At 42.6% G+C, this 17878-nt stretch overlaps 1 protein-coding gene across 2 annotated transcripts; it reads left to right on the top strand.

Moving 5' to 3' along the window:
* The first annotated feature begins 8609 nt into the window (after positions 1-8609).
* On the top strand, positions 8610-17878 carry misp (mitotic spindle positioning). Of its 2 annotated transcripts, none has more exons than XM_030434140.1 (5): positions 8610-9074; positions 14126-16178; positions 16895-17154; positions 17358-17396; positions 17504-17878. In XM_030434140.1, the coding sequence occupies exons 1-5, from the start codon at positions 9018-9020 to the stop codon at positions 17591-17593; spliced, it is 2499 nt and encodes an 832-aa protein (XP_030290000.1). In that variant the 5' UTR covers positions 8610-9017; the 3' UTR covers positions 17594-17878. The 2 variants fall into 2 exon arrangements, with proteins under 2 accessions (XP_030290000.1, XP_030290001.1); XM_030434141.1 differs by lacking the exon at positions 8610-9074 and adding an exon at positions 10432-10561.

Genomic DNA, 17878 nt, shown 5'->3' with positions numbered 1-17878 from the left:
TTCTGATGTTATGGAAACCTTGACGATTATTACAAACTAGGGCTGTCAAACGATTAATTTTTTTAATCGCGATTAATCGCATTTTGTCCATAGTTAACTTGCGATTAATCGCAAATGAATCGCAATTTTTTGGCATATTTTTTCTGTTCATTCATGTTCTGAATACTTTTAACAACATAAGAAAGGGCAAATATGCTTGCTTTATGAAAATGTTTATTCAACACTTCAAATCATGCAGGAAAATAAAAGGCTCAAAAAATATCCCCTCACCCTAAATGGGATCAAAACATGGTGATGTCTGCTTTTGGCAAGGGGGGGCGGTGGGTTCTCTGCATCTGCCGTGTGTTTGGCTTTCAAATGATATTTGAGACTCGACGTACTTCAGTGGTAACTCATTTCATGTCGACAGTACGTGCAGATAACTTTTGACCTATCGACCGAACCATCTGGCCGTGTTTTGAAAGTGAATTTGCCGTTCATAAGTCCTTTCTCCATTTACTTTCGCTTTTCAGTCCAACGTGTTTTTCCTGAACGCCAACCCTGCTTCTTCTTCTTCTGATTCCCTTTCTTATTCTTCTGCCGCTCTCTGGATCAAGACTACAGGTGCCATCGACGGCCTTAAATCAAACAATGCGCGTTTCTTTTTTTTTTATACCGAGCGTTAAAAAAATTAACGGCGTTAAGAGGATGTTGCGTTAATGAGTTATTAACGTGTTAACTTTGACAGCCCTATTACAAACCCATTCTGACCGTTCTGTATAAGTTTAGGAAGGTGTGGATCTAATCTTCTTGCTAGCATTTTACAAAGTATGTTAGTGTCACTACACATCAGACTGATGAGCCTAAATGACGAGCACTCTGTGGATGGTTTGCCTGGTTTTTGGATGAGGGTTATCATAGCTAGTCTCATAGTGGGTGGAAGAGTTCCTTCCTAGAAGCATTCTTTAAACATATTTAGAAGTTGCTCTACCAATTTTTATTTTTTTTAACAATATATTTATTATTTTGCACATAGAGAATATACAGTCAGAGGAGCAGAAGCAGAGAAATAAGACATATTTCATATATATAGGCTGTGCTGCCCAGTAATACCATTATAAATTAGGGACTTAAAGTCCACCGCCATCATAGGGAAGGTACAATAGGGAGAGCCGTAGTCTTGGACGTCTGTTGCTTCATATAAAATTTGAGAACAGGTTTCTAAGTTTACAAAAAAGGATTGTGAATGTGGGAGAGGAATAGATTGAAATAAATGGAGGAATTTGGGCAAAATTGGCATTTTAAGAACATTAATGCAGCCTAACATGGAGATGGGCGTAGGCATCCATCTACTCAGAGATTCAGTAACGGACTGTACTAAAGGATCATAATTAGAGGCAATAATATTTTCAATTTCTGGAACAATATTGACCCCCAAGTATGTAAAACCCTTTTGAGAAGCTGAGAAAGGCGTGATAATCTGTGGGTTTTGCCTCTCATTCTTATTCAAAAACAAAATGGTGGATTTGGAGTTGTTAACTTTATATCCAGAGAATTTCCCAAAAGATTCTATTAGACTAACTAGTGTTGGTATAGATGATGCCAGATTGGACAAATAAATAATAATTTAATCTGCAAAGAGTGAAATTATGTGCTCTGTTTCTTCTGTTTTCCCCCTTAGGATTCCTGGATGTTACCGGATGGTCAGGGCTAGTGGCTCAATAGCAAACAAGAATAAGAGAGGGGACAGGGGGCAGCCTTGTCGCGTGCCTCTGTGTAATCTAAATGGTTGGGATATCTGATTGTTTGTCAATATCTCGGCTGTTGGATTTGTATATAGGAGCTTCAACCATTTAAGGTAACTGTTGCCCAATCCAAATCTTGCCAGGACCTCCATCAGGTATTTCCATTCAATCTTGTCGAAGGCCTTTTTGGCATCCAGCAACAGGATTGCGTAATCTTTAGCATCACGCTTTTCATATAATATATTTAATAATCTGCGTATATTATGAAATACTTGGCGTGCTAGAACTAAACCATTCTGGTCATTGGGGATCAGGGTTGGAACATACTTCTCTAGCCTCCTTGCTAAGGCTTTACAGAGTATCTTGGTGTCGCAGCACATTAGGGATAGAGGACGATAAGATTCCTTTTCTGTCGGTGGTTTGCCAGGCTTTGGGACCAGGGTAATTAGTGCAGTTTGTAGGGATGGGGGTAGGATTCCTGACTGATATGCTTCCTCAAACATTTCTAGCAGAGGGGGGAGCAATTTATCTGGGAACAATTTATAGATTTCTATAGGGATCCCATCCGGACCTGGGGTCTTTCCACTTTTCATATTATGCACAGCTTCTGACATTTCATCGACTGTTAAACGTTTGTCCAGTTTAGTCTTACCATGATCTGTCATAGTTGGAATGTCTAGTTTGTCCAAAAATTCAGACCGTAACTGTGTCATCTGGGTATTCTGATTGGTAAAGGGATTCATAAAATGTTCTGAGGGAGGAGTTCATTTCAACTGGATCCACTATATGGTCTCCATTTTCTAGACCACTTTAGTTTTATATGTTTTATAACATTCTATAGGCAACCCATCAGGCCCACGTGCCTTACCACTATTAATATTTTGGATTGCTTCTGACAGCTCCTCGGCTGTTATATTCCTATCCAATTCATTTTTTATGTTGTCAGATAATGACTGAAACTGAAGCTGATTAAGAAATGTTTCCTGCACATCCGTGTCTTGGTTGCATTCCGATCTATATAGGGATTCATAATAATCTTTGAAACCTGTATTCATCTCTAGCGGGTCTACTGTTAGAGTCCCTTGCGGTGTCCTAATACTACTTATTGATCTGTGAGTTTGTTGTTTTTTATTCTTCAGGCTAAAAGTTTTCCAGCCTTCTCTCCTTGATCATGGTAACTTTGTTTCAACCACATTAAACTTTGGCGCTTTCATCTGTGGACATTTTATTATATTAAGCTCTCAATATAATCAATTCCTTTTGTTTTAAAGGATCATCTTTTGCATATAGGTCATTTTCCAATACTTTGAATATATTTTCCAAATTTTCCACTTCCATTTTATATTGTTTTGGGTTGTTTTTTTTTACTTTTTATTTATTTTGCGTTTTTTCTTTTACACAAACAAAATCAAGTGTACAACAATGCAACCTCCAACCTGGGGAGGTGAACACTAAAGTAAAATTATTTTAAAAAAAGATGTGAAGGTGGGGCACACCACTCTTGTTATAGCTTTTATCACTGTCCAGTAGGTCTGCTGAGTGTTTGACCCATCTTTTTTCATATACATAGTCCATTTATGCCACTGTTGGTCCAGGGTCCCTGCTTTCATTCTGAGATAGTAAGTCAGTCTTTCCATCGAGTAAATCTCAACAATATCCAGCCACTGTCCCGTACTTGGGGGTCACTTTTCAGCCAGTTTCTTGTTATGGCCCTTTAACATGCCGAGATTAGTAGTTTGAAAAAATACAAGTCTTTCTTTTGAATAGTACCTTCTGGAATCAAGCCCAGGTACAGTGTCCTGGGATCCCTGGGTATCCTGTAGAAAAAGATCTCTTCCAGAATCTGAACTACTCTGTCCCAGAACCCCTGCAATGTTACACATGACCAAAAATACATGCGTGTGATTGGCACTCATCTGCCCACATTGTCTCCAGCATTGCTGCTGTTCACATATTTGTTTATTATTGATGTGTGGTGTGATGAATAAACAAATTAAATTCTTCCATCCAATCTCCCACCATCTTTTAGAGCTGGTGGGAGTTTGTTGAGTTCTACACATAGAATGCCAGTCACTCTCCGACAGCTTAATGTTCAGTTCTTGCTCCCATTTCCCTTTGACATATAATGTATTTCGTTTTTGTAAACCTCTATACAACTTGGAGACGATCTTTACAGGTGCACGTTTATATTGATTAGTAAACATTTCTTCACATCACTTCGTTTCCTTCTGCTGAATGTCTTCTTGATTAATGTCTCATAGAAATGTATTAGCTGTAAGTATCTTAACAGGTCACCATTATCTAAATCAAATTATCTTTTGAGTTTTTCAAAAGTTTTTCAAGTTTTCCCCTCAAGGTTGATAATTAACCATATTTAATTCAATGTGCTTCCACCTAGCTTGGTACCTAGAGAACACCAGTAGATGAAGTATCTCATCCGGGCAGCATAATAGTATTCCCTTAGGTTTGGTATTGCAAGGCCTCCATGGTCTTTCTCAATTTGAAGTGTTTTGAATCTTACCCTTGGTCTTGCTCCAACCCAGATAAACCTTGATAACTGTTTGTCCCACATTGAGAACTGTGAATCTGGGATCTGACAGGTAAGGATAAAAAAAGGTACAGCAGCCTTGGCAGCATGTTCATTTTCACTGCCTCGCTCCTCGAACTAAAGTCCAACCCAAGTGTGGACCACTTTTTAATATCACCCTGTATCTTATCATTTATTATTTTATGTTTATTTCATATATTTTATCAAGTTTCTGACAAATTAACACTCCAAAGTATTTATTGATTTTGCCTCCCACTACACTTTATATTTCAGCCCAATATCTTTACTTGGTGTGTAATTGAAAGGGAGTATTTGTATCTTAGTTATATTCAATTTATAACCAGATTTTTGGCCATACTCGTCTAAAGGCGCCATAAGTTTAGGGAGTGTTAAATTAGGATTTTGGAGATAAATAATGATGTTGTCCGCAAAGAGTCCTATTAGATGGTCCTCATTTGCTATGGTGATTCCTCTCAACTCTTAATTTTGTCTTATACTCTGTGTTAGGGGCTCTATAAATATCGAAAAAAGTGCAGGGCTAAGACAGCATCCCTGGCGGATGAATCTGAATAGCTTAAAACTACCTGTCAGGTGGCCGTTGATTTGTATTCTAGCAGTTGGGTCTCTGTAAAGAGCCTGTATGCACCTGACAAACTGAAGCCCAGCCTTTCTAGCACTCGGTACAGAAAGGGCCAACAGACCCTGTCAAAGGCCTTTTCCGCATCTAAACTGGCCAGAACCGCACTTAGATGTTTGTTATTAATCTGTTCTATTATATGCAAAGTTCATCTGATGTTGTCTTGAGTTTGGCGTCCTTTTATAAACCCTGTCTGATCCTCGTTAATTAAGTCGGGCAAGAGATGCTCAAATCTTTTAGTGATGATAGATGTAAACAACTTGTAATCTACATTCAATATTGAGATTGGACAATGTGATTCACAATTTTCTTTATTCTTCCCTTCGTTTTGAATGAATGATATCACTGCCTCTTTCCATGATGGTGGTGCCACAGCTTTTTTTAGAGTCCAATTAAATGATCCTAACATAACAGGAGCGAGGTCTTCTTTAAAAATCTTATACCATTCATTTGGGAAGCCATCACTTCCAGGACATTTATTTGCTTTCAGTTTACGGATTGCCATGTCCAATTCTTTGCTTGTGATGAGAGCAATTAAATTATCATTTTGAAATTTTCCTATGGAAGGGGGGTCTAATAATGACAAATATTGTATGATGTTTTCCTCATCTGCAATCTTGGGTTGGGAGTATAGAGTTTCATAGTAATTTTGGAAGGTTCTATGGATTTCATCTGGCTCATAAATTATTCTGTTGGTCTCTAATTTTATGTACTGTATTTTTTATTTGTTGAGCCCTGAGGCGTCTTGCTAGAATGTTTGTTGCTTTTGGGCCTGACTCGTAAAAGCTTTGTTTAGTGAGTCTCAGTTTCTTTTCCAATTCATCGTTCAGAATATTATTTATTTAATCTTTTAATTCTTTAATCTGGTTTTTCAGTTGTTTTTTTTTTGTTGTTGCTTCTCTAATTTTCTCAGCATTTCCTCTAGTTCATCATATTTTGATCTCTTCAACTTTTAACATAAGCTGTTCTTGAAATGAGTTTCTTTCTCATTTTTGCTTTAACTGTGTCCCATGTATGATGGCTGGGTCCACTTGACCAGTCATATTATCCTTTACACATTCAACGATTTCTTTCTTCATCTCCCTAACCACGGTTTCCTTATTTAGAATACTGATATTTAGTCTCCACAGTGTACTCTTCCGTCTGTCGTTCTGATGGATAGTTAAATAAATTATATTGTGATCTGATATATCTGCTGTTCCAATGGAACATTCCCTCACCCTGTGTCTATCTGTAACGTTCATCAAAAAGAAGTCTATTCTGGAATGAACCCGGTGAGTAGCTGAGTAGTGGGTATAGTCTTTTTCAGATGCATGAAGGTTCCTCCAGACATCAAACAAACCTGTCTCTTGAATTAGCAAGTTGAGATCTCTTGACTTAAGCCATTTAAATCGTTTTGTACTTGTTCTGTCTATAGTAGTTCAGAAGTAGAGAGTAGAGTAGTTCAGAACTGTGTTCCAGTCCCCTGCACAGACTAATACTCCTTCACTTTCAGAGGTTAAAGTGCGGAATAAAGACTTAAAGAATGTTCTTTCGCTCTCTGGAAGTGCATATGTATTAGCAAATGTGACAAGGATGTTATCAATCCTTCCTTTGATAATTATATATCTACCCTGTGTATCACTCTTTTCCATAATTAATTCAAAATTGAGACTGTTGGAAATCAGCGTAGCCACACCTCTTTTCCGGCTGTTTTCACAGTTTAAATACCCAAACTTTTTCAACTTCTCGTGTTCGTTTTTGGACCCAAAGTTCATGGCCATAGGTGAGGGTAGGAACGTAGATTGACCGGTAAATCGTGAGCTTTGCTTTTCGACTCAGCTCTCTCTTCACCACGCCTGTCAATCTCACGTTCCATCCTTCCCTCACTCGTGAACGGGACCCCAAGATACTTAAACTCGTCCGCTTGAGGCAGGAACTCTCCCCCAACCCGGAGGGAGCAAGCCACCTTTTTCCGGTCGAGAACCATGGCCTCGGACTTGGAGGTGCTGATTCTCATTCCAGCCGCTTCACACTCGGCTGCAAACCGCCCCAGGACATGCTGGAGGTCCTGGCTCGAAGGAGCCAACAAGACCACATCATCCGCGAAAAGAGATGAAATCCAGTGGCTCCCGAACCAGATCCCCTCTGGCCCGTGGCTGCGCCTAGAAATTCTGTCCATAAAAATGATGAACAGAACCGGTGACAAAGGGCAGCCCTGCCGGAGTCCAACATGCACTGGGAACAGGTCTGACTTACTGCCGGCAATGCGAACCAAGCTCCTGCTCCGGTCGTACAGGGACCGTACAGCCCTTAATAGAGGGCCTCCGACCCCGTACTCCCGGAGCACCTCCCACAGAATGCCACCAGGGACACGGTCAAATGCTTTCTCCAAGTCCACAAAACACATGTGGACTGGTTGGGCAAACTCCCATGAACCCTCGAGCACCCTGTGGAGGGTATAGAGCTGGTCCAGTGTTCCACGGCCAGGACGAAAACCGCATTGTTCCTCCTGGATCCGAGGTTCGACTATCGGCCGAATTCTCCTCTCCAGTACCCTGGAATAGACTTTCCCAGGGAGGCTGAGGAGTGTGATCCCCCGATAGTTGGAACACACCCTCCGGTCCCCCTTTTTAAATAGGGGGACCACCACCCCGGTCTGCCAGTTCAGAGGCACTGTCCCCGACTGCCACGCGATGCTGCAGAGACGTGTCAATCAAGACAGCCCCACAACATCCAGAGACTTGAGGTACTCAGGGCAGATCTCATCCACCCCCGGTGCTTTGCCACTGAGGAGCTTCCGGACTACCTCAGTGACTTCGGCTTGGGTGATAAATGGGTCAACCTCTGAGTCCCCATCCTCTGCTTCCTCTATGGAAGGCGTGTCAGTGGGATTGAGGAGATCCTCATGAGGGGGACGCAGTCCTCCACTGTAAACAGTGTTGGTGGAGGACTGCTTCCCCCTCCTGAGGCGCCGAATGGTTTGCCAGAATTTCTTCGAGGCCGACCGGTAATATATCATTGATAGGTTATTGCATTGGACGTTAACGTATCTTCCACCAGGGTCTTGAATAGTTTTAACAATCTGCATTGGTATTGTCCGGCGAATGAGGATAAGCACTCCCCTTGCATATTTATTATAACATGCATATATTACTTGGCCAGACCATCTGCTCTGCACGCACTTTAAGTCTGCAACTGTCAGGTGTGTTTCCTGCAAAAATATGATTTCAGATTTGAGATGTCTTATCCTACTCATAACTTGTTTCAATTTTGTTATTTTCCAAAGCCCCCTGACATTCCAGCTCATTATTTCAGTGTTAGAGGAGTTACAGTCATGATACACATGTATTTATACAAAAGAAAAAAAAAAAAGAGGGGCGCCGTTCAGTGCAGGGTTAGTGCGCAGCCTCAGTTTGAAGAAGCAGAGAGCCGCCCCAGCCCAGATGCTCAGCTTTGTGCTGCAGTGAACGGAGTCCAGATGCAAAGCGAATTTTAACTACCTAAAACATCTATAACAGTTCAAGTGTATGTTATCTAACCCTACCCCAGGTATTCTACGGTTGAGAAAATGTAGTGCCAAAAGAAAGCAGCTCTTCAACCTGAGCCTCCCCCTGCCATTAGAACAAATGTAAAAAATATATTTGTTTTAATTTGCCTCTTTTTGACCTTTACATTAATTCAACTATTTATTAATATTTAACCCTTTATTTATTATTTAAATGTTTTTTAATTTATTTATATATTTCCGTTTTTTATCTTCACAAATAGCTAGATGTGTGGTCATTTAAAGCCAATCAATCACAGCACAGCAGGACGAGTTATATAGAGAAGTTCTATTTTAACAAGATGTCAAGTTATGAGAAAAAGATTTTGATCTTTGACTTTATCTCTGAGCCAATTTGTTTTATTCTGAAGAGTCGAATAAATCAATAAAACAGTTTAAACTTCCTGTTTAGAGTTCTGATGCTTCAGATCAGACGTCACAACCACACACGGTCACATGACTAATTCGTTCTGTCTGTCTCAGGGTTGATGGTGATTGGTTCCTGCTGGCTGAGGGTCTGACTGACATCATCATCATCATCATCATCAGACCAGAACCAGTAGGAACCAGTTCAGATCCAGAATGTTCAGGTACACTCCACCATGGCAGGTCCTCTGTCACAGCCTGGACCACGACAAGGTGAGACCTCACAGGCAGGCAGGCAGGCAGATGAGTGAAGTTTAATTTCTGTCCCCTGTCAGAGATGAAAGGAAATGTACTAATACCATTAATAAATAAATGAATTAATATTAAATATTAAATCAAACTCAATCCATTACAAGTAAAAGAAGTCAAACTATATATAACTATATATATATATATATATATATATATATATATATATTATAATGATAATATGTTATGACTCAGAGCTCCCACATTTCCTTAACGACACTCCCACACTCTGTAAGGACACTCCAATACTATGTAAGGAAACTCCCACACTCTGTAAGGACCCTGCAATACTATGTAAGGACACCCCCACACTCTGTAAGGACCCTGCAATACTATGTACAGACACTCCCACACTCTGTAAGGACCCTGCAATACTATGTACAGACACTCCCACACTATGTAAGGACACCCCCATACGCTGTAAGGACAGTCCAATACTATGTAAGGACACTACAACACCCTGTAAAGACACTCCAATACTATGTAATGACACTCCCACACCATGTAAGGACACTCCCAATCGCTGTAAGGACACTCCAATACTATGTTAGGACACTCCCACACTCTGTGAGGACCCTGCAATACTATGTAAGGACACTCCCACACCATGTAAGGACACTCCCAATCGCTGTAAGGACACTCCAATACTATGTAAGGACACTCCTATACTCTGTAAGGACACCCCCACACGCTGTAAGAATACTCCAATACTATCTAAGGACATCCCCACACTCTGTAATGACCATCCAATACTATGAAAGGACACACCCATACCATGTAAGGACACTCCCACATTCTATGAAGACACTCCCTAAGGAGCCTCCCACACCATCTAAGAACACTCCCACACACTGTATGGATATTCCCACACTCTGTAGGCCATGGATATTCCCAAACTCTGTAAAGACACTCCCACACTCTCTAAGGAGCCTCCCACACCATTTAAGGACGCTCAAACATAGAGATTAAAACCCTGCAGCTCTCCTCCAGTTAGTCAGAAGAGAGGAAGCCTCTTGGATGAGAGGTTAAACGTCCTCAACACACTGAAACAAGTCTAGTTGACTACGATTCAGATTAATTACACTGTAATATAATACTTCTATGATTCTTCAATACAGACAGATGCACAGTCAGCATGGTGTTTGTTTTTACTTATATATACAAGATATATATATATATATATTGAATGTGTCAGAGAGGTTAATCTGATCATTTTTGTTCACGTCCATGTTTTAATAAAGTTTATTTAAAGAGCCACTCAATGTTTCACACTTAGTTAAAGTTCAAAGGTAAAAATTTATTATGTCAGGGAGCGTGTGTGTGTGTGTGTGTGTGTGTGTGTGTGTGTGTGTGTGTGGGCGGAGTCTCTGATTGGCCGATAGAAGCTGAACTTTGTCTCTCAGTCATTTATTCTTCAGTCTGAGTTTCTGCTGACAGGAAACTGAGCTCAGGTAAGAAAAACTGCTTTGAATTAATTAAACCTATATTTCTGCAACAAAAATCATTAATAACAAAAAACTTCTAATAACGAAAACATATTTAATGACGACTTTAGAATATTCTCAACAACAAAAACCTGAAGAGAAGCAGCTGAGAGATCAGAAAGTTCACGTCTGATCTCTGTGATCAATACTTAATCAATATGTCATGATGACGTCACTGAGGTGCATCAATTAAATGAAGAAAGAGTTGTTGAGGTTTGAAACAGAAGCTTTAATAACGTTTTATTTTGATCAGTCAGACTGTGAGCAGCTGCAGCGCCTCCCACAGGCTGCTCACATCATTACACACCAGAGACAGCCTGACCTGATGGAGGTGCCCCGCACATATCGTTAATATTATTTAGTGTTCAGAGAGACTGTCTGTCTGTCTCTCTGTCTCTATCTGTCTGTCTGTCTGTCTGACTGTCTGTCTGTCTGTCTCTCTATGTCTGTCTGTCTTCTCTGTCTGTTATCAGCAGACAGCAGCAGTCAGACTGAGGGCGGGGCTTATCTCTGACACACAGACACGGTGAACTGATGCTAAGATGCTAACGTAACATTAACTCCTCTGACGTCTCTTTTTGTCTGAATAGAGCCATCTTTACTGTCACCTGATGACATCATATAAATTATATTAAATAATATCAGTTTGGGCGGCTGTAGCTCAGTGGGTAGAGCTGAGGACTAGTGACCAGTAGGTTGCTGGTTCGAATCCCTGGCTCCCCAGGGCGGGACTGAGTAACAAGCCGAAGCATCCTTGAGCAAGATGCTGAACCCCAACACTGCTCCTGATGTGCAGTTGGCACCTTCGTGGCAGCCACTGCCATCAGTAAGGGCCCTGCGACGAGCTGGCGACTCATCCAGGGAGTACCCTGGCCTTCGCCCATAGAGTCACTGGATTTGGCCCCAGTACCCCTGCTCCACCTTGTAAAAAAAGGTGGTATATAAGCAGTAACATCACCCGCGACCCGCATGGATAAAGCGGAAGAAAACAAAACGAAACGAAAACGAAATATCAGTTTGGTAAAAAGTACTCAACAGTCATACTTGAGTAAAAGTAAAGATACGGTGTTAGAATATTACATTGGTTAAAATAAAAGTCACCCAGATGACTTCATGATAAAATATGTTTAAAAATGTTAAAATAATAATAATAATAATAATAATAATATTAATAACTTTGGCTCTGATACAGCATCTACTCTGTAAAGTAACTACTAACTAAAGTTATTAGATGCATGTAGTGGAGCAAAAAGTGCAACATTTGCCTCCCAAATGTAGTGGAGTGGAGTATAAAGAAAAGAAAATGGAAATACTTAAGTAAATGATAGTATTTGAGTAAATGTAGTTAGTTACATTCCATCACTGCTGCCGTGTCAGTCTGTGATGTCATCGTCTCCTCTTCCTCTTCTGTCTGATATCTTCATCGTGTTCAGTGACTCATCGTGTTCCTTTGATAAAACTGAAGGAGAGAAGCCGAAGTGTTCTGTGTCGCTCTCTAACTAAAGGTGCAGCCACTGGGTTCAGCTTTAGTAACCATGACAACGACCTCCTCAAACAGCAGCTGCTCATGGGTATTGTAGTATTTAGTGACAGAAACACCTGATGAGAAACAAAGTGGAGTTCAGAAGATAAAAGGGTGTGACAGTGACTTCATCCAAGAGCTTTTGTGCTCAGTCACATTCAGAAGGTAAGGACGACGTCACAACTAGGGATGTATACCGAGGACCGGTACTTTTTGGTACCGGCTCCTAATTGGGTCGGTACCTGGGTACCGTTAAGATTCTGGACAAACGGTACTGTTATCGGTACTTTAAAAAAAAAAAAAAAAACTTTTTTTAAATTATTTTTGTTATCGGTTTTTGACATGGATGGTTTCTGAACGTCTACCCAACCGTAATGACTATAAACTTAACAACAAACTCTGTGACTTGACGTCGCAGAAACGAAACCGGGTGCCGCTGTCATGGCGCTGCAGTCTTTAGCGTTAGCCGGGCTGCTAGCCAGGCTGCTAGCCGGGCTGCTAACTGTATTCGCTTTGTTATAGTAATCAAACAAACCACACTCCTTTAGCTTCATACTATACTCCAAGTGTTTGGTGATGTTGCTTACCCCGAATTTCCCCTGCATACGTGTCCGCTGCGTTATGGCTCTGATCCGGTTTTGCTCCGCCGTCTGCCGTCTAGTAACCCCCACCGGTTGCGTTTTGAGTCCACCACAGCGCAGTACGGTAGACAGCTGGCATCGCGAGGCCGAGGAGTTTCCGCGATAATCACATAATCACTTGCGACTGCAGTTACAGGTCTGTGTCATAAAAACAACAACTGGAAGTGTTCCCGACCGAAGGATTAGTAGAAGAGCTTGTGTTTGTCTTTTTTTTAGATTTGTGTGCTGGTGTCAACATGGACTGTTTTATTTTGAAAAGTAACTGGATGTTATATTGATATTTCGGTACTTGACTTCCTGTCTGCTCGGTGCTTAATTCAGCTGAATTGCTGCGTCGTGCTCCGGCATCCGCCAGATATAAAAGTCCTGGTTATCTGTTCCGGAGTATTTGTAATTGCATAGCTTCTGTTCTGTTGAAGCTTTATTATTACCTTGTGGTAATAAAAGGTTGAATCTTTTGACATCTTGTAAAGTCTTCATTTTTTTTTTACACAAAATTACATGTTGTAGTATTGATAAGAGTATCGATAAGTATCGGTACCGATAAGGAGTATCGGTAACGGTATCGATAAAATCCTAACAATATACATCCCTAGTAACAACTGAACCATAAAACTTTACTCTGACCTTTGAACTCTGACCTCACTGTCATCGTTCAAACTGGAGGAGGAAGTAGTTCAGCTTGGATTTTAACCTTTGACCTCATTCAGACTCACATATTGTTGTTATATGATCAGATTCCAAAACTCCCTGATCAACATGAACTCTGATTATCATAAAACTTTATAGATTCTCCTGATCAATATGTTATTCCATTTCATACGTCCACTGCACCACATCTCAGAGGGAAGCATTGTACTTCTAAATTCATTACATTGATTTGAAAGCGTTAGTCACTGCTCAGATTCAGATTAAACATAGAGGGAAATTTATAAAATATTTCAAACTGATTCAGAACTCATTATTAAATAGACCAGTTCTGTCTGCTGCTGTAGGTTCAGCTGGTTTCTACACACTGAAACATTTCATTTAATTTGACCGGCTTCAATCTGACATACTCTGAATCCCACAATGCTTTGCAGGACTGCTCCCAAAATGCATTCAAGTCAAGAATTAACTCGTCAAGAATTAACATGTTGTAGTTTTTAATATTGTCCCTGAACTGACTCATCTGCAGCACAGCAGAGCACAACCTGGTGCTGCTGTTTCCATAGCAACAGACCAGTGTTCTCCGGTGTCTCCATAGTAACCATCCTCTCTGGTGTCTCCATAGTAACCATCCTCTCTGGTGTCTCCATAGTAACTGTCCTCTCTGTTGTCGCCACAGTAATGTCGTCTCCAAAGTAACTGTTGTCTCTGTTGTTTCAGAGACTCTCTGCGGACGACTCTCAGGATGTTGTGACTCCTCAGAGTTTCCAAACTTCGAGCTCTGTTCAACGTCTTCGTCCATCCGAACCTCAATCCTCTGCCGGTCCATCAACGACCCCTGCAGACATGGATAGCACCCCCAGGAGGTGGGTTTTGAAGCCTTTGTCGCCCCTACTACAGCCGTCTGACCTGCGTACCATCGATAGCCCCGTCAGGAGCGATGGCCTAGACGATCCGTTCTTCAGCTCCAACAACATCTCTGTAGCTTGCAGTCAGTCCTCGGTGGTGGTGTCCTCGCAGCAGGGCGAACGGTCCAGGGATGTGGTGGTTCAGTCCCGGCAGGTTGCATTGTTGCAGGACAGAGGGAACACCAGTGACGAGTGGCTTCCCAGCAGCCCCAGCAACCCTAGCAGTCCCAGCAGCAGCTCGGGATCTCAGTGCGGCTTCTATTCCTTTGTTGAGGATCCAATGAGTCCCGAGGCTGAGCTGAACGAAGCCTGGATGGTCTCACCGCAGCGGCAGACTCAGCTGGCTACCCTGAAGGAGGAGAAAGGATTCAAACTACAGACCTACGCCAGCAACAGGAAGCCAGAGAGTCTGTTCTCTGAGAACAACGGAGACTCACAGTACAAGGTTGATCTGAACAACGGCGTGAGAGTGGTCCAGGAGGAGGTGGCCAACCACCTCCGGAAGGAGATCATTCGCAGCCAAGCACCGAAGAAGAACCCAACATTCAGAGAAGAGCTGAGTGTGCTTGAGAACCTGGATCTGAGCAAAACCACAAAACAACTGATCGAAGGTTTCAGTGTGAGCTACAGTCCTGTGCGCTTGAAACCAGAACCACTCTGCACTGCTGAACCTGCCAACATTGACAAGGAGCAGATAAACTTCAGCGCTGCCCGACAACAGTTCCTGAAGATGGAGCAAGACCAACAGACTGCTCTCCTCAACCCTCTGAGGACCTCGAAAACACAGCTGAACACGTCTCTGCGGTCTGATACTGATGCTTCCTCGTTAAAGCAGGTGGAGACACACCAAAGCATCCAGGAGAGCGAAGACATGACACTGTCTACACCAGCAGAAGAAGATGAGTCCTGCCCAGAGAGGAAGGTGACGGTGACTGAGGAGAGTCTCAGCCGGCAGAGCAGTGTGTTTGATGACCTGGACTCAGGCCTGGAGGAGCTGTGTGTGGAGGTGGGCGGTGGCTACACCAGTGATGAAGGGATGTTCAACGACAACATTCAAGAGAACAGGAGCAGCAAGTCCACTAGCGACTACGAAACCCCAATTGAGAGGGAGATCCGGTTAGTTCAGGAACGTGAGGAGAACCTGAGACGCATTAGAGGGCTGAAGCACAGCAACAGCAGAGGAGAGATGGTTGAGATCAAAACCAAACGTTTACAGTCACCGCTGACGCCGATTAGAACAAAAGAGAGGAACCGAGTGAGCTTCATCATCCAGAGAGAGATCCAGAAGGAGAACCAGAGAAAGGAGGAGCCTCAGCAGCAGGGAGGGGTCCTAAGACCATACAGTCTGGATACTCAGGAGTTTGACCAACAACACGAGTACAGGAGGGTAGAGGACAGACCTCTGTCTGAGTCTGGAGACGCTGAAGTCTTCCCGTCACCGTGCTGTCCTCATCGGCACCCTGAAGAGACGGAGTCATTTTTCAGCTACATGAGGTCATCTTCCTTCTCTGCTAGGGACTCGGAGGTCCAGGACACGAGAGGTTTCCTCAAAGACCGAATGACTTCTTCATCTTCACACTCCTCCTCTCCCTCCTCCCCTAAACCGACTCCTCTTTGTGACTTGACCTCGATCACGCCTCGGTCCTGGAGGGAGAACCGGGAGTCCGCTAGCCTGCAGTCCAGAGGACAATTCCCTCTGGACTTCATAGAGAAGGAGATCGAGGAGGACCTGAGACGGGAGCAGGAACTGAAGCAGCTGAGGGCGTCCAGGGAGAAAACTGACCGACAGATCTTCTCTCCAGCTCCTCTGGTGGAACAGGCAACCAAGATGGCTGTCAGCCAGTTCTACCCACCTGAAAACACAGGTACGTGGTCTGGATCGTGGCTGGTACCTGGTCAGATGAAAGACGCAGTATTTAAATGAAGACATGTAGAAGAACAAATGTTAAAAATTTAAAGTGGTGTGAAATGAACTCAGGTGCTGAAAATATTTCAGGTGTTTAAAATACGGGCATTCCTTTTCAGTTTTGAGGTTACATTTAGATGTGATGTAATAAACCACGCCTAATTTCATCAATCATTACTAAACTTTATTGATCGGCTGAGTCATGACACGACTGAACTTCATGAAGATATAGACTGTTTGTCTACATCATTAAGGCCATTAAAATAAATCAGACTAAGTTTCAAATCACAGAAAGTCTTAAAGCGACCAGGTTTCACTTCAGTCAGACTTTGTGAACCTGTGAACAACTTTATAGTTGATTTTTGAAGGATGATCTGAAACAAACTGCAGCTGAAGGAAACAAGACGTGTGTGATCTGAGATGTGATCCTCAGGAACGAACTGAGAGCTGATGAACTCTGGATGTTTGTCACGTCAGACAATCAGTAACTTAACGAGACGAAGAACAAAGTTCAGTTTGTGTCAATCAGTAACCAGCTGACAGAACAACTCACTCACTCATCTACAGCTAAAAACTGACCAATCACAGAGACAGAGGTCAGTGCCTGAGACCTGCTGATGTCATACTGTCACAGATGATGTCACAGATAATGTCATGTATTTTGTGTTGTTTCAGATAAGAGCAGCATTTCCTCGCCGTCTCCTCGTCCCTTCGTCCGTCAGCCCTCCCTCTCCTTAATCACTGCTCAGCCCTGGGTCTCCTCACCTCCTCCTCCCTCCTCCTCTTGTCCCCTCTCCTCCCCCCTCCCCCCTCCCTCGTCCTCATCTCCGGCGGCAGCAGTCCGGCCAGCCCCCCCTCTTCTCAGAGGCCTGACGGAGACTCTGCTGCAGGACTTTGAGGAGAGACGAGCCCAGCTGAAGCTGGAGGAGACCTCAGTGAGTCAGCTGCACTTCCTGTCTCATATGTTGAAAGTTTTATCTTGGCAGAATAAAGTTGGACTAAGCTGCTTCACAACAGCTGATTATAAATCATTTTAATGATACTTCTTCAGGCGTGTTCTGGAGGTGATGGTGGATTAGGGATTGGCTGTGATGGTAAAATGTAAATGCTGATGATTTGAACAAGTTTCTCTCTTCAGTACGCAGGAATCCAGCTGGTTGACGACGTCAACAACGAGGTAACGACATGACTTCATCATCATTAACCAGTCTGTGACAGACTGTTCACCAGTTTCTTAACCAGCCGGTCTCTCTGTCTCTGTCCCTTCATCTCTTGTGGCTTCAGGTCGTTGAGTCGACTCGTGTTGTTCGACACAAAAACCAGCGCGCTCTGCGATGGGAGGCCGGAGTGTTTGCCAACGAGGAGGAGAAGTGAGGACAGATCCAGGACCAGGACCTGGAGGGGACAAGGAGGGACAACATGGCATCTCCTTCAGCTGACAATAAAATGGTTTAAAACTGGAACACTCCTGATTGGTCAGCATAGATGACAGCCCCTCTACGTCCAATCACTTGCCAAGATTCTGATTAATGTAGAAATTGAGAGAAGCAGCAGGTATTGATCAGCTGACGCAACAGAAACAGGAAGTACTGATTGTTTTCATGATTTCAAACTAAAGCTTCAGAAAAAAACAAAGAATAAAGTGATTTTTCAAACTGA

The sequence above is a fragment of the Sparus aurata genome, chromosome 11, assembly GCF_900880675.1.
Source record: "Sparus aurata chromosome 11, fSpaAur1.1, whole genome shotgun sequence".
NCBI classification, from domain to species: Eukaryota; Metazoa; Chordata; class Actinopteri; order Spariformes; family Sparidae; genus Sparus; species Sparus aurata.
Note: the sequence above shows the minus strand (reverse complement) of the source record. Positions and strands in the feature narration are given on the sequence as shown.

Bases quoted from the DNA above. Each gene is read 5' to 3' on its own strand.
- misp (XM_030434140.1), top strand. From the start codon at position 9,018: ATGTTCAGGTACACTCCACCATGGCAGGTCCTCTGTCACAGCCTGGAC. The intron at 9,075-14,125 runs GTGAGACCTCAC...CTGTTGTTTCAG, and splicing joins ACAGCCTGGACCACGACAAG to AGACTCTCTGCGGACGACTC. The intron at 16,179-16,894 runs GTACGTGGTCTG...GTGTTGTTTCAG, and splicing joins CTACCCACCTGAAAACACAG to ATAAGAGCAGCATTTCCTCG.